Here is a 23,438-nt window from a genome sequence, read left to right on the forward strand (position 1 = left end):
CTCTCTCTCCTCTCTCNCTCTCTCTCNCAACTTCATGCAACTCCTGCTCATATAGTTCTTCCATTTCCGTCACCCATTGAAGCACCATATGTCTCTCACCCCTATATTCCCTCTTGTCCAAGTTCTGCACACAGATGAGAAAGGTTGAACGGGTACAAAATACCCTCTTAAGTCTTGGTTTCCTTCAAATCGGTTAATTTCTTCCAAATTGAAGTTCAAATCCATCACCAATACTCTTCTGGGTCTTCTCTCAATTGGTTTTCTTTCAAATGGGTTACTTCTAATGATGTGGCACCAACCTTGAATGGAGTTATAACAAATTTATTAATCAAATCTAATTATTTTTGTTGTTTTGAGTTTTTGATTGATCGATTTTTTTTTTTTTCTAAGTTCTTACTAGTTGATGGAAACTCTTGAGAGAGAAAGTTGGTATCATAATGGTTTTGCTGGGTTTAAGAAGTTGAACATAAATGGGTGCAAGACTTGAAAGATTGCTAGATATTCTTTCTTTTTTTTCATTGTTTATTTTTTTTGGGTTCTTGGTGGGTTTAAGATGTACATGAATAAGTTGGATTTGGTGATGGATTTCGAGAGATTGCCTGTTAGCAAAGTTAGTTGGTATATAAATGTAATTTGAATTACCTTTGATTTGTTTTTGAAGAACCTAAATCCAAATTCTAAATGACGAAGAAGATCTAAATGTCTTTGGCTTTCGTGGTCAGATAGGTGTTAATAGAGATAGGTGTTAATGAGGATGTTAAGATTTATTTATTTTTGTTTGGTTTTGTTCTGGGAATGTATTGGAGCAGGATCCTTGGTCAACATAACAAAGTAAAGAAAAAGTTTTCATCAAATTTCTATTATCGAAGTTATTCATTTTAGGGGTTGATGGAGTGAAAAAGTCATTTTTACCCTTATTTTTTAAGACCCACGTGCATCACACATGGTTACTGTTAACGGCGACGTGACGGAAATAAACCGCATGTATGACATAAATACTAAAAATTGAGTTTGGGTACTTTTTTGATAACTTTGTAAGTTCGGGTATCATATTGTCAGTTACGCAAGAGTTCAGACACTGTTGGTGTAAAAAACCCGGATATTTATGAATAAAGAAGAAAACAGAGGAAAAAGACAGAGTCCGCGTCATCAAACTGAGCCAATTTCAACGGTGGGATTAGACCTTCCCCCACCACGCTCCTCCCCAATCCCATCAAATTCATCATCCTCTATTCTCTCCTCTCTGTACCCTGTAGTCTGCTTCTCTCCGATCCAGTCCCCCAGTCCTAGAATTTCACTTATCCCCTCAAATACCTAAGTTTCCAAAGTCCTAAAATTTACCTCCATGGACCCACCTCCTCCTCCTCCCAATCTTTATCCACCGCCGCCCATCTCCGCCGTCCCAACCACCGTGGAACCTGTTAACAACAACATCGCCCCCATCACTTATGCAGCTGCCAACCCAACTCACGCTCCCGCCCCTACTTTCAACCACCCTCCTTATGCTGAGGTACCGCTCAGCACACTCACTTGAGCTCAGGTTTTTTGATTTGTTGGTTTGTAGTTGATTTAGATTTTATGGATTGCAGATGATATACACAGCTATAGCAGCGTTGAAGGAGAGAGACGGGTCGAGCAGGAGAGCTATAGCTAAGTACATCGAGCAGGTCTACCCGAGCCTCCCACCTACTCACTCAGCCTTGTTGACTCACCATCTCAAGCGCCTCAAGAACTCAGGTCATCTTGAGATGGTCAAGAAGTCCTACAAGATCCCTGGTCCTCCCAGATCTGACGCTGCTGCTCCTCCTCCTTTTCCTATTGACTCTCCTGCTCCTGCCTCAGCTGCCTCTCCTGCACAGCCACGTGGCCGAGGCCGTCCTCCCAAGCCCAAGCCGGACCACCAGCAGCTGATGCAGCAACAGTTGCCACAGCTGATTGCTCCCCAACAACACCAGCACATTTTACAACAACCCATTCCCATTCCGCAACAGCCGATTCCAATTCCGCTTCCTCAGCAGCCAATTTCATTTCCGATTCCTCAGCAGCCAATTTCAATTTCATATCCTCAACAACCGATTCCGATTCCGATGCCCATTCCGATTCCGCAAATGCCGATTCCCATTCCCCAGCACCCCATTGTCCCGCCCAATTTCCAATCTTTTCCACAGCCCACACTGCCGCAGACCTTTCCGGAGCCCATTCCTCAGCAGCAGCCCAATTCTCTGCCCATGGTGGTTTCTCCGGGGCCGGCAGATGTGCCCAAGAAGCGACCTGGCCGGCCACGTAAAGCTCCGGCAGCCCTTGCGATCGTGCAGAATAATAGTCCGGTAGTGAAGAGGGGCAGGGGCCGTCCTCCGGGGTCTAGGATGTCAAAGAAGAGACCAGGACGTCCTCCCAAACCCAAGACGGTGAGTGTTTCGGGTCCTAATGGACTTGTGAAGAGGAGACCAGGGCGTCCCTCCAAAGCTGAGCCGAGGAGTGTGTTTATTCCATATGCTACTAATGTGCCTATTATTGGGGCATTTGAGCAGAGCAACGGGCCCAATTCAGTAGTGCCACTGCCTGCACCGAGGCCCAGAGGTCGGCCCAAGAAGGATAAGTCGGCTGCTGCGTCTTCTGGTGTGGCTGCGGGCACTGGTAAGCCGCGGGGCAGACCACCTCTGGTTCCGGGGGTGGACCGCCCCAAGTTAAGTAGGAGTGGAAGGCCTGTGGGCAGGCCCAAGAAGGTAGTCCTCTTCTCTCGAGTAATCTTCCTAGTTGTTAATATTGTAATTGGTTGTTCCCATAATTATTTAAGTTTTTTGTTTTTGAGAAACTATAGCTACGTGAACCTAATTTATTTTTTTGTTAATTATAGCTCCCAGTAGTATTGTGAAATTTAGTAAACCTAAAGATTGTTAGTGATTTACAAGAAAATATATATGTAGTTTTTGGTTGGTGAAATGAACATTAAGATGGTATCAAAAATGAAAAAGGAATGGAATGTTGAAGGGAGCCAGCAAAGGAAGAAGAAATGTAGTAATTTGATGATATTTAGTAGTTTGTGACAAATATTTATTTGTTGGTCAACGAAAGGGACATTTGAAGGTCTGATAAGGACCTCATTACTAACAATGCACATGTTGAGTTTGACAGTTGAAACCTCATCTTCTTCTGAAAATGTCAAAACATTTGTATATGGTTGTAGGGAGAACAAAATAATTTAAGGGTAAAATACTGTATAGTCCTTGTGGTTTGAAGTCGACATATGTTCAGTCCTTGTGGTTTTATTTTAATCTGAATAGTCCTTAAAGTCACGATTTTTCATCCAAATAGTCATTCCGTCAATTTTCTCAGTTAAATTGTTGATGTGGTCGTTAAAAATTACAATGTCTTTAGCGGTCACGTCAGTATTCTAACAGAAAAAAGTGACAGAAATACCATTTGGATGAAAAATCGCGACTCCAAGGACTATTCAGATTAAAATAAAATCATAAGAACTGAACAAATGTCGACTTCAAACCACAAGGGCTAAACAAATTTCAATTCATAAGTTAAATATACAACTTTTGTTTTTGTTTTCATTTTTTCCCCTTGTATTATGATAATATTATTGTTCTCCTTCTGTCACGTACTTGATATTTATGGCCATTGTCCTAATTTGTTATATTATAGGATGCAACACTGGCAATAACTGCAGCACCTGATCCAAATATAGCTGCAAACGCAGAATTGAAGAGGAAACTGGAATACTTTGTAAGTGGAATATTCTGAAGGTCTATTGCATATGCAGCATAACTGTTATGACTATTATGATAGTGTTGTTCATGCTATTACTCTGTTGTTTGCAGCAATCAAGAGTGGGTCAAGCTGTTGGTGTGCTAAAACCTTTCTTGAATAATGAAAGCGCAGTTGATGCCGCTGCTGCAATCCAAGAATTAGAAGGACTAGCAACCATGGACATGAGTGCCCCGTTAATTATTGCAACTGAACAGCCAGCACTCCAAAGTTGAGAAAACCTTTGCTTATGTTATACCTGTTTGTGAGATGAAAAGCACATATGAGGTAAAAAGGGTCTGTAAAGCGAATAGGAGGTTAGCATAACTAACTGTCTTTATCGGTAGAGATGATGACCTTGTCCATTTAGTATGTTGTTTGTGCAATTTTAGAATGACCCACGACTTATTTGTTCCTTGTAATTTGTTATTTTTATTCAATTTGAGAATAATCAAGTTGAGAAGATTTGCAGGCCTTTGTTCTTATTAAAATTGCTGGTAGGTTCTTTAAGAAAGTTATATAATTTTTTGAGAAAGTTATAAAATTATCTGCATGGTCAGAGTGAAGGTTTACTTTGAATTATATTTAGGTGTAATAAAATGCAATCTTTCATACTTCACAGTAATTTGAGATGCAGTGGTCACAGAGAGAAGGTTTATTTTGCATTATATTTAGGTGTAGTAAAATTTGGTCAGCTCTTGAAATTAAGGAAGAACTTTAAGGATAGATAACGGTAGGGGAAAAGTAAATAAAGTTGGTTTTCCATGTTATTAGGAGAGGGACAACTGTAGCAGGCAGTTTTGTAGGGGACAAGGTGTTTCAGTATGCTTCCCCTGTATCTTTCTAAATCTTGCTTGCCATTCCTCAGCCGTCAGAACTTCAGTAGCATGCTGTTAGTAGTTAGTATGTGAGTAGATGGTCACTTTTAACAGTTTGGCAAACAGTTACCGTCATCGTTAGGCCTTGTTCAATTTGCGGAAAAGAAAATAATTCTTCTTTCCTATATTATGGAATTTAAATATCTTATGAACTTTCTATTTCCAATGTTTGGTAATATAAACATTTTGGGGTATGAAAGGAACTACATTTCCCTTTATGTTCTATTCCTGAATGGAAAATTGTATTTTCTTTCCAAATTCCAAACACAAGAAATGAAGAAATGGTTGAGTTTCTTTACCTGATCCTGATGCTTCATTCAGCAAACCAAACGGGCCATAGTGTTTGTTTGTGTCTTCTTCTTTTTTGGGTCAATTAGTGTTTGTTTGTGTCGGGTGCTCATTTTGCAAGTAGATGGTCCCTCGTTCTGGGTTCTTGTTTGCAGGCTTAAAAGTGTTATGGAATGAGCGTGTAGCGTATTCCATGCCGAATCTTGTGGCATGGGGAATGCTCGATGTTTATATTGTTGTAGCTTTGATGATACTTGGTATGCTGTGCTTCTGTTATGAGTTTCATCTGATTCTTCTTGGTATGAGTTAACAGAAACAGCTCTAAACATATTCTTCTTTTTTCATTTGGTAGTGTTTGAATCTAATCAGAGCAAAACTGCAACGGTTCTAGTTACTCTTCAATGTGGAGAGCTAGCAGGCTCACAAGGAAGAGCATTCCATATGGGCCAAAATTTGCAATGATAGAATAATGGACCTCTCTGCTCATGTTCATATTTCATTGAGTCGCATACTCAAATTAACTAAAGTCGGAAAAAGAGAATGTCTCGGCCAAAAACCAAGAAAATGTGCAGGCATTTTCTGCAGAAATAAATTACCGAAAATTTTGGTTTTGAGCACGACATTTCCCCCTCTTCAAATTTGGCTTCTCTTGTTGCCACTTTAGCCTTTTCTTTTTCTCTTTTGCCATATTCTAGGGAATTTTGCACGTTAATGGAATGGCAGAGAAAACCAGCTGGTCCTCCACTCCTCCACCTCAACCTCCACATATATAGGCAACTGTTTACCACGCGCTGTCGCCTTTCCAGTCAGGATCATGGGTGTTGGAAACTCCACTCCGAACTCCCTTTGCGAGTTTGGATTGGATAACGCCATGACTGCTATCCCTCCCCACTCTATGGCAGCCGCTATTTGTTCTCCACGCGCCTCCAAAGTCCAACCATGTTTAATTATCTTAATTTAAAGAAAACAAACTCCAGCTAGTTTTTACATTTAAAGCAAATCTTGTAGTCGGAAAAAGACAACCAAAGCCGCCCATGATTCTTGAACTAATCGGGTTGAACAGAAAATTTTATTTGACATGTTAAAATTGTGAAAGACTGTATATAGAACTTTCGCAAAATAATTGTACGGTAATTCTTAAAATGATGTCTTTCTTTTTTTTTTTTTTTTTTTGTTTAATGGTTTCAAACATGATTTTCAAAACAATATCGTACGTCCAAGATAGTTTATTACAGTCTTGTGAATTCAAATTTTGATATAGTTCATTTCATTATAACTATAATGATATTTAATGTTAAACAATTGTGACATGGTGTTGTACAATTTTATGTCATACGCAAGAAACAAAAACTTGTAACATACTTGATGTGGTATCTTAGTGTCTTCTCTTCCTAGTCTTTATGATTTATTTCATATAAGTGTTTTAGTTTTTTTTTTTAAAAAAAATTAGCCATAATTTTCTTATTTTTGAGTCGTCACTTGAATTTCTTTTTTAATCAATAGTCAATTCATCAATGTTCGTCTGCCTCCCTTCTTTTATATTTCATAACTTAGCCCGATCTTGGAAATATTATGCATGCAAAGTATTTTGTGTCTATTGTTTTTTTTTTTTTTTCCTTACATAGTAGTTGATAAGTTTATGTGTGTTGTTGTGCAAATGGTCATTTTTCTTATATATAATATATGAATTTCGATCGGGTATTCCATGCATGATTTCATCACATTAGATGATCGAGGAAATGAGTATGATAATGATGTGAATCATTTTGCCGAAGAGGGAGGTAATGCACATGAGTACGTACATGACCAACGAATGACCTCTTTCATAACTACAGGAGGGTTGCAATTTAAAACCACATAACCACACCTTTCATTGACCTATTCCACTAATTAGACAGAGACTTGATCGAACATGCATGCATAATCTATTTTGTTTATTTTGTTTGTTTGTTTGTTGTCTGTATATGTATTCGAATATTTTAAATAGTCAAAAGACGTTATTATTTTTTATTAAGATGAAAAACCTGGAACCTAAGCCTAGCTAATATATATATTTCAGAATGTAAATTAACCATTATCATATAGTTAGTATCTTTGTGCTTAGAGTTTGATCAACACTGCTTTGAGGATCACGGGGAATTCGGAGCTAGCAAACCCATTTTTGAACGCAGCGAAACGGGTCAGATCAACCTTCTCTCAGTCCTCCTGGCCTCCAGAATATTTTGAAGAATAGACAAACAAAATAAACCTGAATTTTCAATTTTGGGTCCAAATTTTCTAATTTCCATCTATTTCTATTTTGGTGGCTCATAAGCACTCTCTAGTCTCTCCACAGGAAATTTATTACTAAAATACCTAAAATGTGTTTGGACTACACAGAATCTGACCTTGGCTGATTTGACGTTTCCACATTAATTATAAACCACCAGTTTTTAGTTTCTGTTAAAAGGCTAGCTAGGGTTTAACAAGATTAATGCCGTCGATCTCTTTCTTTTGATGAAGCTCTGCGCATGAACATCCTTGCTAAACAGGGCATCTGCATGCAATACAGGACAAAAGAAAAGGTGTTCATCAAGTTGTGATGATCGACTAGCTTTGCGATCATGATCTTCTCCAACTTTTTCTCCTTCCTCATCCTAAGATGGATAGAGAGAATATACATATAAAGGCTTAACCTAATTTGGTTTGTCAATATTCAAGACAGCCAGCAATCGGTAATCATTTAGCGATCGACCTATGAGGACCTTTGAAGTTGGAACAGCAAGGTACGTACTATTTGCAATGTTAAGTCGTTCTCATTTTGATTAAACAACAACAACGAAAATAGAGATGGAAGGAGTTCAAGCCATGCTTGTCACTTCGTCTTTTATTTACTACTGTGGATCCGGAGGCTAAAAACAGTTTATACGAATGCGATTCTGATTGATTTGGATGGTCGGGAAATACAATCTAGACACAAATATTTTTCCAATCAAACTCTTACAAAAATGAATTTACGTTAAACTTTTTCGTAGATAAAATTTTTCGTCATCTGAGATCACACGGGGTGTTATAGTTGTATCATATGTATGAACTAATCACTTACATCTGTTTTCAATGTGGAGCTATGGATCCGAACTCTCCCTTTTACGTTTAATGGTCAACTGCATTCCGAAGATGTATAGAATAGAAAACTAGATTTGTTCATCAACTAGATTCGAGGAGGACAGTCAGCAAATATACAAACATGCACTAAACTTGTGGAAAGAGTTTAGAAAGGATGGTGGGTTTAGATCGTTGCCACATCATCTCTCCCATATCGTGGTTTTGGCAAATTTTAAATCCATTCAGTCCATTGGATGAGTTTTCAACAAGGTGACGTGGCAGTATCATAACCTTTTGTTTCAATTAAGTTTAAAAGTCCATTTGAAACGAGAGATTATGATGCTGCCACGTCATCTTGGTGAAAACTCACCTGGTGAACTGAAGTGGATTTCTTCATAAACTATTGATCAAACTAACTCCGGATCTACAGGAAAAAATTGATAATATGAATTTATGCAATTTTATTTTTTATTTTTAAAAAATAAGTGAAAAATTTTGAATTCGACTTATTAGAGCCGAAATCCAATATCGTATTAGTATATTCATAGCATGGTAATGCACTGATGCCCCATTCCTCACTCCAATGAGGTCACAACTCACAATAATACTACAGATTAAGCTTAATCCCACAATGACCTGATGACCCACAACATATAATAACAAAGATGGGGTTGTTGCCTTGTTGGATAACCGTTTTGAAAAGAATAAACAAGGATAAGGAGGTTGCAGGTTGGTCCTCAATTCCTCATTAATAAAAAAGAGAATTATTTATGAAGAAATAAATGGATTCTAGAATAGTGCAGAAGCCATTGTTATTTATAATAGACAGATCCGATTCAATGGCAGCCGTCGAATAAAAAGGCCGGCTACTACTACTACTACTACTTCTACAACAATAACACCGTCAATAATTCATGGAGGTTCTAACTTCTGTGTTATATCGTTTGTGTGCTAGTCTCACTACTGGTTTTGTCGTCTAGTTTTACAAAAGCAACGGTTTATCATAACCGGAAAGCAACAAATTTTGCTTGAAATAGCAAAGACTTGTTGACTCTATATTCTTTTACATCTCTGCCAGATATTTTAACTCTTTACCACAAATTTCCAATTGCTGCCACCACCCTTTTTTGTTTCTAGGATTCACTGAGACTCTGAGATTGAAAGAATGAGAGAGACTGAGAGACTTCCATACAATAGATAGTGTGTTCACTGTGTTGGTGTGAGCCAGTGATCAGTTGGCTGTGTGTGTGTTTGTGTTTCCCACCAATTTTTAACCTCCTTTTTTTTATGGGACTGAAAATTCTTGAAAAGCCTCTCTCTCTATTTGCTCGCAAATCAAACAAGTGGGTCATTCTTGGAGGTCCTACTCTCTCTCTTCCCACTTGCTGGTCTTTGCTGTCTTCTGCTGCTCTTCTTTTACCTGCCCCCTATTTTTCTTTTCTTTCAAATTTTTTTCTTTGGGTTCAAACTATACCATTTGCTCACACCCTTCTCTCTTTCCCATGTCTCTCCTGAAGACCAAGTAAGATCCATTCATTCATATCAGAAATTTGGGTGCTGTGGTTATTGGAGGCAAGCAAGGATCAAAGTTTTGAGCTTTGATATATAGTTGTGAGGTGTTTTGCTATTTTTTGCATGTTCTGGTTGTGGGAGTAAAACCCCAATAGTGGGGGTTTGTTCCAATTTCAGCCATCTGGGTGTCCTTGGTACTGGTAAAGCTTTGCTGGGATTTGCTTGGAATGGGGGTTTATGGCTTTTGGAGATGATGGGTGGGTTTTTGGGGGTCAGTTGTGGGGTTTAAACCCTTTAAAGGTGTGATGAGGGTTCAAAGAAAGAGGCTTTTTTTTTTTTGGAATCACTTTGGAACTTGTTGGTGATATTGGGATATTGAGATTTCATGCTTGGTCCAAGACAATGGAGATGTTTATGGCCGGACTTTTATCTTTTTCGCATTCAGTACTGTGACTTATGATAGTAAGTTATGAAGAACCTTCTTAAGAAGCTCCATATCATGTCCAACCAATCAGAAGATTCAGCAGAAGGGTCTAATTCATCAAAGAGCATCAATAAGGCTATTGATAAGTTGTCTTCTGACACTGAGAGGCTTTTGAACTCAAGGTCCCAGCAGAGTTCTGAGCATAAACACTTGTCTGGGATATCAGGTTGGCTCAGTTCAGTGGCTAATAGAAAGAGCCCTAGTCCCCCATCATCTTCAAATGTTACTAGGGGGGAGAGAATTGAACAACCTGATGCAGTTAGTAGGAATGGAGGGGATGTTGTTTCCGATACAGCTAGGCGTGATTCAGGGTCTAGTACTTCAAGGGATGCTGATATAATGGAAGAGTATCAGATTCAATTGGCTTTGGAATTGAGTGCTAGGGAGGATCCAGAGGCAGTTCAGATTGAAGCTGTTAAGCAGATTAGCTTAGGCTCTTGTGCTCCGGATAATACCCCAGCTGAAGTTATTGCCTATCGTTATTGGGTAAAGTTTCTTCATCTCCCAATCTGATTGGACTTATATTTGACGTATTGTTCATTGAATGACCAACTGATCAGGATCCCTTCATAGTGAATGAGGAATTTATTTGGTGGTGTGTCTTCTGTCCTTGAATGTATATGCATTATCAGGTGTCTGCTTTGTTTTCCCTTTTATCTGCCCAGAAAGTTTACTGAAATAATTAGTGTTTCTATAGATTATCAAACTTGTATACAATAAGCTTTACTTACATTCACTGCCAGTTGAGAGATATTGTCTGTAAAGGTATTGGTGTCACTATCGTTGCTCCTGTGACCCTTGTCCTTTAAGTACCCTTTTTAGTACCTTTGGTGTGATGAAGACTCCAGACAGTTGATATCAGTAACCTGCTGGCAGTTTACACTATGTTGTTGATAGTCTCTATCGACAGTGCCGTATATAATTGTATCATCATTTAATCTACAAGTGCTAAAGCAGGATAGTTTATCAAGATGAACATAATCAAGTAGAGTATTCATTTCCTGACTAAATTGACCTGGTTACACATATTTGACCCTTAAAAAGCTCATATCCGAATACAATGTGAAAAACAAGATCCCTTTTGTTTGTATTTTCAGTTTGTATATATGGTCCTCTTGTAGCATGTCATGGCAAAAGGAGTATGATGCAGTGATAACTTCTGTCTTACAATTGCACTTTGGACATTTCAGCACCAACTTCTATACATTTGTTAGGGAATTGGCTCTTTTTTTCTTTAAATGATCATGTGTATATTGAAACTCGTTGGTCCTCTCCTTCTTTAAATGATCTGATAATGGATGCTTCTAGTTCTTCTGTCGAATGCTGCTAGCTAGATTGCATGGTGTTTTAATGTAGGTTTCTTAAACTTCAAGTCTGATTTTCAGCCGAGGCAATACTGAATTATGTAATATGCATTATCTGTGACCAGGTCCTTCCTGAACATATATTTACAACCAAAGTCACTTGTTCCATGCTTTACTTGGCAACATTTAACAGAATCGGCAGAAGTTAACTTTCTCTTATTATTTCCCTGATATTTGAAGATCTTTAACTGAGAGTCATAGTATATGATGCTCGTTCATATATTAAATTTTGTTCTTCACTTTGTAATATTTTTTCTTTCTAACCTGTCTCATATCATAGATTTGTCCATTCTTCACAGAATTACAATGCTCTTAGTTATGATGATAAGATCATGGATGGTTTTTATGACCTGTATGGAATATTGACGGAGTCGACCTCAGACAGAATGCCTTCCCTTGTCGATCTGCAAGGAACAGCTCTGTCAGACAGTGTCAACTGGGAAGCAGTTTTGGTCAATAGAGCTGCAGATGCGAATTTATTAAAACTTGAACATATGGCGCTAGAAATGGCAGTAAAGTCACGTTCAGATCCTCTGGTTTCTGTAAACAGAAATTTGGTGCGAAAACTTGCCCTCTTAGTCGCCAACTCTATGGGTGGACCAGTTGCGAATCCTTACAACATGTTGAGGGCCTGGCAAAGTCTTAGTCAGAGTCTGAAAACAACCCTTGGTAGCATGGTTTTGCCACTTGGTTCTCTGACAATAGGATTAGCTCGGCATCGTGCATTGTTGTTCAAGGTACTTGTTCTCTATTTTATTCATATTTGAAACCAGTTTGGCCCTAGTTTCTTATTTATTTATTTATACTGGTCTCTTCACTTTATTATAACTATGAATCTAAATAACAAGTTATATAGTCTTTTTAAGTTCTGGTATTTATAACATTTCTTAAAAGCTAAATCTTATGACTGATAATTTTGATAGTAGTATCTATTGCCTTTTGGAAAAATGAAATAGAGCTGCAAGTATATGCTTGATTCCTTCATACATCTTGCTTATCTGCTTGTCTCCTAGTTTTTCATGTTGTGTTCTTGCATTACTGGCTTATTTATCACTGAACCTGTTGTTTTTTGTGTGGTTAACTAGGCTTTGGCTGATAGTGTTGGCATCCCATGCCGGTTGGTGAAAGGACAACAATACACGGGTTCCAACGATGTAGCAATGAACTTTGTAAAGATTGATGATGGAAGGTAACTTCTTTTACAAGTTTATTATATTTGGTGAGTAGAGTATGGTTGCGCCTTTTTCTTTTCCTTCTCTAAAAAGGGTGGAGTTTTGGTCTTTATTGTCTGTTGTTAACATATGATTCTGCATGTAGATAAGTGTGCTTATGGGTATCCTAGGAATTCGTTCGTGATATTTATTCAAGATTCTTTAGAGTAAATTCAAAATCTTTACGGACAAGAACTCTCTGACGGTTTATTTTTATATTGTGTTCTAGGACTGCACAGTAGAGCTTAAGCATAGATTGAATTCTATTACCAAATATTGCCGAAACTTTTCTCAGGCCATTGTTTTTTTACCTTTGTGATTTTCTCATTTGACATTGCAGAATCTTAATTTGTTTTTGAAGGTGTGTACAATGTGAATTTCAGGGAGTATATTGTTGATCTGATGGCTGACCCTGGCACACTTATTCCATCTGATGAAGCTGGATCACATATAGAATATGATGAACCTTACTTTCCTGCCAGTCCTTTGTCTAGAGACATTGATTCTTCTTCTCATGTAGCCTCCTCCAGTAGTGGAGTTGGAAGTTCATTTGAAGAACATTCAGACTTTGGGACATTAGACCGAAAATCCAGGTTAAGTAATTATGCTTCTGCAGAAAGGGAATCTGAAGAGAGCGAAGCCCCAAATTCTCATGAAAATTTACCCAGACCAACTGAATCTGAGGAATCCAAGATACCTTCAGATGATTTGAGATACTTCTCTAATGTGGAGAAGGCGCTGGTGCAAGAACTTCCAGGAAGGCCAAATTATACACATGCAAGATCTCCGTCATGGACCGAAGGTGTTAGCTCCCCTGCGGTTCGGAGAATGAAAGTTAAGGATGTTTCACAATACATGATTGTTGCTGCCAAAGAGAATCCAAATTTAGCTCAAAAACTTCATGATGTGTTACTCGAAAGTGGTGTTGTTGCTCCTAGAAACTTGTTTACAGAAATATATTCAGAACACTTAGATGTATCGACAGTTGAGACCAAGCCCCGGACAGAAGATACGGGAGCACATAAGGAGAGGTTTGAAATGAGAAAGAGTAAAGGTCAAGATGATACCAGTGCGGCTCACTTTTTGCCTCCACTACCTCAGCACAGGGTGCATTCTAAAGCTAGTTCCTCAGGTCAACCAGAGCATCTTAAGCCTGTGGAAGGTTTAGGGATCAGCCTACCACTTGATACCAGGGAAGTAACTGGCCAGAATATCTCATCACAGTCTGAAGTAACTCCAGTTAAATATACAAAAAGTGTCCCGGTTGCTGCAGCAGCGGCGGCCGCAGCAGCTGTTGTTGCATCTTCCATGGTAGTTGCAGTAGCAAAGTCAAGTGCTGACTCAAATATTGAACTTCCTGTAGCAGCTGCTGTGACTGCTAGTGCTGCAGCAGTGGTTGCAACAACTGCAGCTGTCAGCAAGCAGTATGAGCAGGGAACAAAAAGTGATGGGGATGCAGAAGGTTCTGGTAACGTACCACGTGGCAGTGGGGACCGTGATCATGATGCTTCAGGAGTTATCTCAGAAGGCGAGAGAGTCTCAGATCAATCGACAGGTAACGAAAGTACAAAATCTGACATTGGTGATGATGTAGCAGATTGCGAGATTCCATGGGAGGAAATCACCTTGGGCGAACGAATTGGACTTGGTACTGACCTGTGCCTTATGCTATTAGATTATGCACTTCTTGTCATTTATAAATGGTTTTCCAATATCATGTCTTCACGTACCTCTTTTCACTCCAGGATCATATGGGGAGGTCTATCATGGAGACTGGCATGGGACGGTAAGTTTCCAAATGCTAGCCCTTGTGGTATTGTCTATATGTGTCTCATCCTTTTAATCTTTTTGGCGCTTAATTTTTTTTTTTTTTCCTGCCATCAGATCATATGAAATGGCAAATAGGAAAACCTTTTAGTAATGATACCAGAACTGTATCACACCAAATTTTTATCTTAAGTTTCACATTAGAAGGTGTTAATGTCGATCAAGAAGGAAACATCTCCTCAATCTTATATATAAACCTTTTCTACCGGACAATCAACTGCTCTGCTACGTTTCAGTGTCCTCTTTGTCTTTTGTGTCCATATGCTGTGATGTTGAACATATTTTCTAAGTAAGTATGTCTAGCTTATTTTCACTGTCTGGTTTCACAGGAGGTTGCTGTGAAGAGGTTTCTAGATCAAGAGCTTTTGGGTGAATCACTTGATGAATTCAGAAGTGAGGTACAAGCAGCAGTCTTCACCCTTTCCTGTGCTCTTTTGTGTTCTCTTTAATCTTAATGGCATCTATCTCCTAAATCAGATAACCTTTATATTTACCTTGTTATTGTTAAATTTTGTCTATAAGAGATTATTTGTTCAATTTTCAAGGTTCGAATAATGAAGAGACTCAGACATCCCAATGTTGTTCTCTTCATGGGAGCCATAACTCGTGCTCCAAATCTTTCCATTGTTACAGAATTTCTTCCAAGGTATCCATGCTGGACTTTTGTATTTTCTTTTCTGTTAATTTAAAACTCCCAGCATTATTTTATGGAATCAAGTATCAACACAAGTTTTATAGATATTTCTGAGACTAAAGGTTTTTATTCTTAATTAGAAATGACTACAAGTATCTCCTTTTCCTTGAGAAATAAAACTTGCTAGGAGCATTAGTATTTTTACCAAGCAAAAGAGAAAGAAAAAAGAAAAAAGAAAGAGTAATATTTCGTCTTTATAGTTTCATGTGGAGCGATCAATAACAATTAACATTCTCTAAAGTGAACTATTGAATCTGAAGACCGCTGTACTCCTTGTCCCCAGTGAGGTTGCCTTATAAGGCTCATCTTCAGTGGCAGAATTAACATGCTTTGGTCAAAACACATGTACCTTTTTCTTTTCTGATGTTGAGTCAGCTGGCTGCTATAAAGCACAACCTTAATTTTGTCTTTTGTGCTGTAATATACTATATTATTTTGAGCTTTAATGTTATTATGTTAGTTATTTTGCATGATTTGTGAACAATTTTGCATGGAAACTTGAAGCATAAGTTATATTTTGCAGAGGTAGTTTATATAGGCTATTACACCGGCCTAACAATCAATTAGATGAGCGAAGACGCTTGAGGATGGCTCTTGATGCTGTAAGATTCTTGTCCTCGCCTTTTTTTCTTTTTCTTTTTTGTTGTTGGTAACTTTATTTATCATAAATTCTGTCTTTTTAATGTTGAGTATTCAGGCTCGGGGAATGAATTACTTGCATAACTGCACTCCTGTAATAGTACACCGTGATTTGAAGTCTCCAAACCTTCTCGTGGATAAGAATTGGGTCGTTAAGGTGGTTGTCTTTTATGTTTAGCGAGATTATTGAACAGAGTTACTGTTCCTTCATAACCTAATATGACAGGGTATTTTCTACCTATTATCAGGTCTGTGATTTTGGATTATCAAGAATGAAGAACAGCACATTTCTCTCCTCGAGGTCCACTGCAGGGACGGTAAGCTGCACCCAGCAACTTTGGTCTCAACATAGTTCTCAAGCCATGAATTTGGATTTTCTCTACCTGTTCTGTTTACACTATTCATATACTGTGTTTCTGTCATGACTGGTGTTGCAAATGTTTGACTAGTAAAGTCAGTGATGAATATAATCATAAAGAATGCATCTGGAAGATGTCAATTTGATCAGTCATGTAGTTCTGGGGATATCTGAATAATATTGTTTAAATTCTTTCATCCTTCCACCATCTTTAATGAATACACATGCACTTCTCTCCATGCCTTTCAAGCTAGGCCTTTCACTAAGCTCAGATTGTATAATTCTCCTTCAGGCGGAATGGATGGCTCCAGAAGTGCTAAGAAATGAACCTTCAGATGAAAAGTATGGCTATTTTTCCCCACCAACATTTTATTTAGTTCATAATGTGTAGCCGATGGCAGAGTTGTAGGATAAACATAAAAATGTGGTTTGATGTGCAGGTGTGATGTTTATAGCTATGGGGTCATATTGTGGGAGCTCTCTACAATGCAACAGCCGTGGGGAGGAATGAACCCAATGCAAGTTGTTGGTGCAGTTGGATTTCAACATCGTCGTCTTGATATTCCAAATGATATTGATCCTGCAATTGGAGATCTTATTAAGAGATGCTGGCAGACGTGAGTATACATTGCCTGCTTATTTGTTCAGGCCGAGTTACATTCGTACTATTGATAATTGCAGTCCATCAGTCGTAAATCAATTCCGATGTGTAATTAGGCAGGTTAATGAAGCTAATATTTAACCTAATTAACACTGCAGAGATCCAAAATTGAGACCCTCATTTGCTGAGATCATGGCTATCCTGAAGCCATTACAGAAGCCTGTAAGTAGCTCTGCAGTGCCTAGATCTACTGCACAAAGGCCATCCTGAGTTACAGAAGGTACAGCTGGCCACAATAGTAAATATACACCTCCACGGAATCTTGGCTCATTTCCAATCCAAAATATGGATGGAGGCAAAGTTGGTGATCGAAGATCACAACCTAACATACACACTCGATTTGAAATTGTAATTTTCGTTTCTCCTTTTGGTTTCCTCTTTGTTTCTGCATTCGTAACACTTGCGGCCATTCGCAATGTTGTACATTTGTTTGTAAAGAATTCATTGGCAAGTTGTTATCAATGTTTTGAGTTTCCGGTGTCCTCAGTGTTCCCTGAACTGAATAGTGAATACAAGGCCAAAGAGGCGGTCTTGACAGTTTGACATAAGCAATCCAGTTCACTGCTACACATGCTGGCTAATATGAACTGTGTGGTGAAAACTGAAATGAAGGCATCATTCTTAAAGATCTGTATGCAGCCAAACAGGTTCTATAAAAACCGAAAAAAGGCAACCCACCATTTCAAGTACCATCACATACAAGGATAAGGTAGGGACCAAGAGCTACTTGAGGCAAGAAATATTGCATTTCATCAAGATTTTATCACCATCATCGTCCTATAATGGCTGCCTTCTCTGGTTCTTCACCATTTCTCTCCCGCACCTTAACAAGACCAAACCACTTTGCCTCGTCACAAACACCTCCTACTCCACCAAATCTTCCTTCACAACCAAACCCTCCAACACCACTTCAAAGTACAGCTTCATCATCTGAGCAGCAAAAGCCTGTCTCAGTAAAAGTGGAGCAACAAAAGCCCTCCAAGACAAAGGCTGACTCTACAGATTGGATAGCTTCAAGCTTAACCAGGCGGTTCGGGCTTGGAGCTGGCCTCGCCTGGGCTACCTTTCTAGCAGTTGGTGTAGTCTCTGAACAGGTTAAGACCCGCCTTGAAGTCTCTGAACAAGAAGCCAAGACAAGGTCAATTTCATGAGTTAATGTTACTTGAAATGCAACTTTTTCCTAGGTTACATACAGTCCTGTATGTAACAGTTCTAGTGACCATACAATGTGTTTTGCAGAAATGTTGATAAAGAAGAAGAGGTAGTATTGCCTAATGGCATAAGGTACAACATGCTTTCCACATTTGAGCTGCATAATCTCCTTCTTTGATTTCAACCAAAACAAAAGATGTTGTTCCTTAGTTATCATTTCCTTACATTTTGTGTGTGTTAGATACTACGATTTGAGAGTAGGCGGTGGGGCAACTCCGAGGGCAGGAGACTTGGTGGTGATTGAGCTCAAAGGGGAGGTAGCAGGCAGTGGGCAAGTCTTTGTGAATACAATTGAGAATGACAAGAAGAGGCCTTTGGCTCTAGTAATGGGGTCTAGGCCTTACAGCAAAGGACTATGTGAAGGGATAGAATATGTGCTGAGATCAATGAAGGCTGGGGGTAAAAGAAGAGTAATAGTTCCTCCAAACTTGGGGTTTGGAGAAAATGGTGCAGATTTAGGCCCTGGTCTGCAAGTTCCTCCTTCTGCAACTCTAGTGTATACCATTGAGATTGAAAGAGTCTCAATTGCACCAGCATAACGATTTTTGTCTTCAAAAAATATGTCTAATCGCTTGATCATGTCTTGATTATGTTCACATCTTTTAATTCTCTTCCGCAATTGCAACATGAGTGTATACCATTGAATAAGTAAAAAAAACAGTAAATCCGGATCATGCATCGCAATTTTGTTCTAGAGTTTACCCATCTTAGTTTTAGTGAGTTAGTATCAGACATCAACACTTGTGTTTATCATTATTATGAACACTTGTTAGTATTTCAATATGAGAATGTGAGATCTTTATCCCTACTCGTAACTTGTATCATGTCACACATTCTTGATTCTGATCTCTCTCACCAAAAAAAAAGGTTTTCAATAGAGCGATCTTGTTATGTGGTATGTCCACCTCACGGCTAAAAACTAAAAATATCTCCGGTTTTCCACACGAAAAATTTTGAGCTTAAAGACTAAACAAAATATTTGGTCATATGTCTCAAGGTATCATCCTTTGTGTTCTATTGACCCAATAGGCGGCAAAGAATCTCAACAAAGTAGGAGATCGAACTGGAACCAGTCGTACTTCTCTCCGTTTACTCCTGTTAGCTCCTCCCTTCATATTTACGCAACGGGCCCCACAGGCACAACAAGCTTCTGGTCGTGGTAAGTAACGGTGTTAAAATTGCAGCCACACACTCCAGTCTCTCTATAAGACAATTTCCCAAGAGCCCGTAACACTTTGATTTCTCAGCGAAGAAAAACCCAGAACGCTTTCATGGGAACAGCTTTGGACTCCCATTTCTTGGCTCTCACTGCCATTGTCACTGTAAGTTTACGTTTCTTTCTGTAATGGGTTTCATTTTCTGTCACAAAATATCTGAGTTTTTGGTGTTGTTTTGTTGAAGGTGGCATATCAGGGGTTGTTCTTCGTAATCACTGCGCTTCTCAAGTTCGATAAAGTCACTGACTTTGCCGGTAATACTCATTTCTTGAAAGTTTTGATGTTTATTTGCTGAGGAAGTTTGGATTCTTTAGAAAGTACATGTCTTTTTTTGTTGTTGTGAGAATTGGGAAATTAAGTTTATATTGGCCCAAGGTGGAAATGAAACAGAGATAGTAATACTAAGAAGAAATTATTGGGTTGTTTGTTTGTCAAGAAAAGTATGAATTTTTATGCATTTTTGGTGTTTGTTCTTCCAGGAAGTACCAATTTTGTTATACTTGCAATACTCACCCTGGTGGTCAAGGGCTCATGGCATTTCAGACAGGTACTATCTGTTCTGTATTTAAGTATTTTCAGTGTTAAATGTTTAATTTGGTAAAAGAAGGAGCAAGTCCATGTGTGTGGATATGCTACATAGTCACTGTAGAAGCTGATGAAATTACTATCTTGAGCTGTTGCTTTAGTATATTTATGATACCGTGGTACTGACTTTGCAGTTCTACTTGTTTTTCATCTCAGGTAGTGTTGAGTTTGCTTGTGGTACTATGGGGTCTTCGTCTGGGACTGTTTCTCCTGACGAGGTAGAATCAATATGCATTTGATATAAAAGAATACATCATATTAAATCTAATATCACAACCATTTGCGTGCAATTATTCAATTTTAAAATGTATTTTGTGATCAGAATTTTGCAATGGGGGGAGGATCGACGTTTTGATGAAATGCGAGCTAATCTTGGAAAACTAGCAGTATTCTGGATATTTCAGGTTTTGTAGCTCGCTTTGATTTCAGGGTTCAATACACATAGTTGTGTCTTTCTTGTTCTGTGAGGTATTTGATTCCAAAACTAGTCAAAATGTTGTGCAGGCTGTCTGGGTATGGACTGTGAGTTTACCTGTAACAGTGGTTAATTCAAGCAACAAAACACCATCTCTCCAAGCTGCGGACTTTATTGGATGGATTATGTGGTCTGTGGGTTTTTTGGTTGAAGCTACAGCTGATCAGCAAAAGTTGGTGTTCAAAAATTCTCCTGAAAATAGGGGAAAGTGGTGCAATGTTGGACTATGGAAATACACTCGGCATCCAAATTATTTTGGTGAGGTAGTATTCTGATGTCAGTTAATGCACTTTTTGAAAATGATGCCACACTTACCATTTAATGTTACTTCAATAGTATGCAGCTCTTGCATTGAACATTTTAGTACCCTGAATATGACCGCATGAACGTCGTGCACATGTGTATAGAAATTGATGATTCTTTTGTAGATATAGTATCACTTTGGTTGCTGTTTCCATGACAGTTCTGCATCTATCTGCCATCATTATTCATCCAACAAATTGTAATGTAGTTTCTATTGTTTCAAGCTGTCAAAGATAACATTGGTAAGTTTTGTGCTCAGATATTCCTTTGGTGGGGAGTATTTGTGGCTTCCACCCCTGTATTGGATGGTGCAGAGTGGCTGGTAATTCTTGGGCCAATCTTTCTCACATTGTTGCTTCTTTTCCTCAGTGGCATACCATTGCTTGAGGTTTGCTTCTTTCTTCTGAACTTATTGCAAAACTATGTTAGTCAAGAACACTCTTCTCAAAAAAAAAAAAAAAAAAATGTTAGTCAAGGACTTACTAGTGCTATATGCTTGACCAATAACAGGAATCTGCAGATAAGAAGTTTGGAAATGTGGATGCATATAGGCTCTATAAAAGATCAACCAGGTTAATATTAGCTTCTCTTTGGTAATTGGTATATAGTTTTCCTAGGCACGAATTTGTAGTAACTGTGACCAGCATTTTCTGTTTCAGCCCTCTTGTTCCGCTACCTCCTGTCGTGTACAAGAACTTGCCCTCGTGGTTCAAAGCAACTTTTCTCTTTGAGTTTCCCCTGTATAGTCGTAATCTTCCTCAAGAACCACCTAACTGGTGAGGCTACAATCTGTCAAGAAGTATTAATTTTTCTTGGAAGCATATCCTATATACAGTAATTTTTAATTTTTTTTTGGCAATCCTAGTTAATTTTTCATTTGCCAAATAGTTGTTTGACCTCATTTACTTTTCTTGCAAGGTGTAGAACAAACCCTGTAGAAAAAAGCGACGAATTGAAGATTGGTTAGGAACGTAGGACCAAGATGATTATTTTGTATACTTTGAATTCCCAACAATTGTTGTTGTACTCTTTCCTTTGTTCTTCTGTGAGGAAACTATATTTGAGTGAAATACGATATTTGTATTTGACTATTCATAACTTCATTAGTAATAAGTGTGGCTAACGGTAACTTATATTTTACCAATTGATTTGCTTCTATATAAGTGCAGTTTCTGAACGAACGCTATTCATTTACAAAACAAGCTGCAAAGCTTTGCAGACAATTATACAATGCTTTTCATGTGGGGTGTGAATGCAGGACAACTGAAGCCCGAGCACATCTTTTGTGAACCTAATTGTGCTCTAAATCGATGATTATTTATCCATATACCAGAAGTTAATCAGAACTACAATATCAAGAAAGAAAGAAAGCAGAGGAAACATATTTGGAACAAGAGGCATGCAGCAGGAACTTCACCAGTAGCAGTATCAGAAGGCTCAGGGAACTAATTGCTAGGTCCAAACAAACCCCAGAATCACCCACCTTATTCTGAGGTATCATAGTTCTTTAGCCTCAATCAACACTAGTAATCAAACTATGAGAAAACAGACAAGTTTCTATTTTTGTTTTCTTATGATTGATTGTAGATGATATTGAAGGCCATAAAATCATTAATATTAATGAGGAAGAAGGTGACTTGATCAACAATTAATGGTCATATATCCGTCTACATTGAGTCAGAGTTCAACGACCTGCCTTGAGCTCATGAAAACCTTCTTTCTCACCATCTGGGCAAGCACATTCCTATGACCGGTTCTTACCGGCGTCCGATACTGAAAATGTGATTTGGTGATCGACTTGTGAGGTACGTGCTTACTAGTTCTACTGGTTCTCACCGGCTTCTTAAACTGAAAACGTGATTTGGTGATCCACTCTTGTAACATTTCTTTTTTTTTTTTTTTTGGCGAATACTCTTGTAACATTCTTTGGGAAGCTTTTGTGGAACCGAAAGGCCAAATACTTTAAACAAGGAAAAGGCATATATGCATGTGCTGTGGGTTTTTAGTTAAAGTGATTAACCACATGCACTCAGCAGTTTATAGCTAGCTAACTTGGCGTGATTATACTTTGTGAATATTGAGACAGATACGCTAGAGCAATAGGATGAATTATTGATAAAAAAAAGAATAAAAAAAAAAAGGATGAACTATTGCAAAATGAAAAATGATTCAATTGTTTGAATAAGCAATTAAAAAGGTTTAATTTTTTCCCTGCTTAGACAATATTATTTTCTACGTAAAAGATGAGCATCTATCTCTAAATGTTCAATATAAAAACCGAATGAAGCTTAAAAGTATATAATTAAAGATCCGTTAACATTTTATATGTATAATTTTGTTTTTTTTATGTAAGAGATCTGATAAGCTAAAACGTGATTTTTTTAGAAAAGGAGCTTGAAAATTGGCCTTTACCAATAATGCATGTGTTGACAAGTATGTATCGGCCGGAACAAGGCATCACGGTAATGGAAATGTTGGATAGCCTCAAAATCAACATCATAAGTGAGGAAGGAAGAAGAACATATACAGTTGGAGAAGTCTCTGATTATAATTGGAAAGTCTAGTTCAATAGGATTTGAATGGCCACCAAACTCAATTGTTTAGCATATACTTTGTGAACTGTTTGATTATGATGAAAATCAAGTGGTCAGAGACTCAGAGCCAATACATCCCTTCTGATACACAGCATATAAATTGCTGGCAACCCAGTTGTCCCACTTGATCGAACTCCGGAAAGGAATTGTAACTATATTTCTATATTAGACTTATATCTTGCCTTTATCCAAGTCGAACTAGAGACTTGGTTTCATGGAAACAACACATTTGCAGCTTAGAGCAGTTCTAATTTTCCACTTGTGATGAAACAACACATTTGCCCTTCTAGGCTAAT

The 23,438-nt window shown here is 38.2% G+C and overlaps 4 protein-coding genes across 4 annotated transcripts; all 4 read left to right on the top strand.

Moving 5' to 3' along the window:
• The first annotated feature begins 1,345 nt into the window (after window positions 1-1,345).
• On the top strand, window positions 1,346-4,224 carry LOC101294766. The gene is made up of 5 exons (XM_004301207.1): window positions 1,346-1,510; window positions 1,590-2,408; window positions 2,532-2,726; window positions 3,655-3,735; window positions 3,831-4,224. The coding sequence occupies exons 1-5, from the start codon at window positions 1,346-1,348 to the stop codon at window positions 3,990-3,992; spliced, it is 1,422 nt and encodes a 473-aa protein (XP_004301255.1). The 3' UTR covers window positions 3,993-4,224.
• A 5,327-nt stretch (window positions 4,225-9,551) lies between these two features.
• LOC101310026 (serine/threonine-protein kinase EDR1-like) lies at window positions 9,552-17,238 on the top strand. The gene is made up of 13 exons (XM_004299489.1): window positions 9,552-10,488; window positions 11,666-12,103; window positions 12,452-12,555; window positions 12,961-14,225; window positions 14,323-14,363; window positions 14,734-14,802; window positions 14,950-15,050; window positions 15,622-15,700; window positions 15,796-15,894; window positions 15,986-16,054; window positions 16,388-16,437; window positions 16,536-16,712; window positions 16,855-17,238. The coding sequence occupies exons 1-13, from the start codon at window positions 9,988-9,990 to the stop codon at window positions 16,964-16,966; spliced, it is 3,105 nt and encodes a 1,034-aa protein (XP_004299537.1). The 5' UTR covers window positions 9,552-9,987; the 3' UTR covers window positions 16,967-17,238.
• Window positions 17,239-17,491: 253 nt separating this feature from the next.
• Window positions 17,492-18,539, top strand: LOC101310317 (peptidyl-prolyl cis-trans isomerase FKBP17-2, chloroplastic-like). The gene is made up of 3 exons (XM_004299490.1): window positions 17,492-17,894; window positions 17,996-18,040; window positions 18,150-18,539. Exons 1-3 carry the CDS (start codon window positions 17,539-17,541, stop codon window positions 18,505-18,507), a joined length of 759 nt encoding a protein of 252 aa, XP_004299538.1. The 5' UTR covers window positions 17,492-17,538; the 3' UTR covers window positions 18,508-18,539.
• Window positions 18,540-19,032: 493 nt separating this feature from the next.
• Window positions 19,033-21,700, top strand: LOC101310607. Its single transcript, XM_004299491.1, has 11 exons — window positions 19,033-19,127; window positions 19,216-19,290; window positions 19,370-19,439; window positions 19,665-19,732; window positions 19,927-19,988; window positions 20,093-20,174; window positions 20,275-20,508; window positions 20,808-20,936; window positions 21,059-21,120; window positions 21,208-21,324; window positions 21,467-21,700. Exons 2-11 carry the CDS (start codon window positions 19,240-19,242, stop codon window positions 21,513-21,515), a joined length of 924 nt encoding a protein of 307 aa, XP_004299539.1. The 5' UTR covers window positions 19,033-19,127; window positions 19,216-19,239; the 3' UTR covers window positions 21,516-21,700.
• The last annotated feature ends 1,738 nt before the right edge of the window (window positions 21,701-23,438 follow it).

This window comes from Fragaria vesca, linkage group LG5 (assembly GCF_000184155.1).
Source record: "Fragaria vesca subsp. vesca linkage group LG5, FraVesHawaii_1.0, whole genome shotgun sequence".
Classification (NCBI taxonomy): Eukaryota; Viridiplantae; Streptophyta; class Magnoliopsida; order Rosales; family Rosaceae; genus Fragaria; species Fragaria vesca.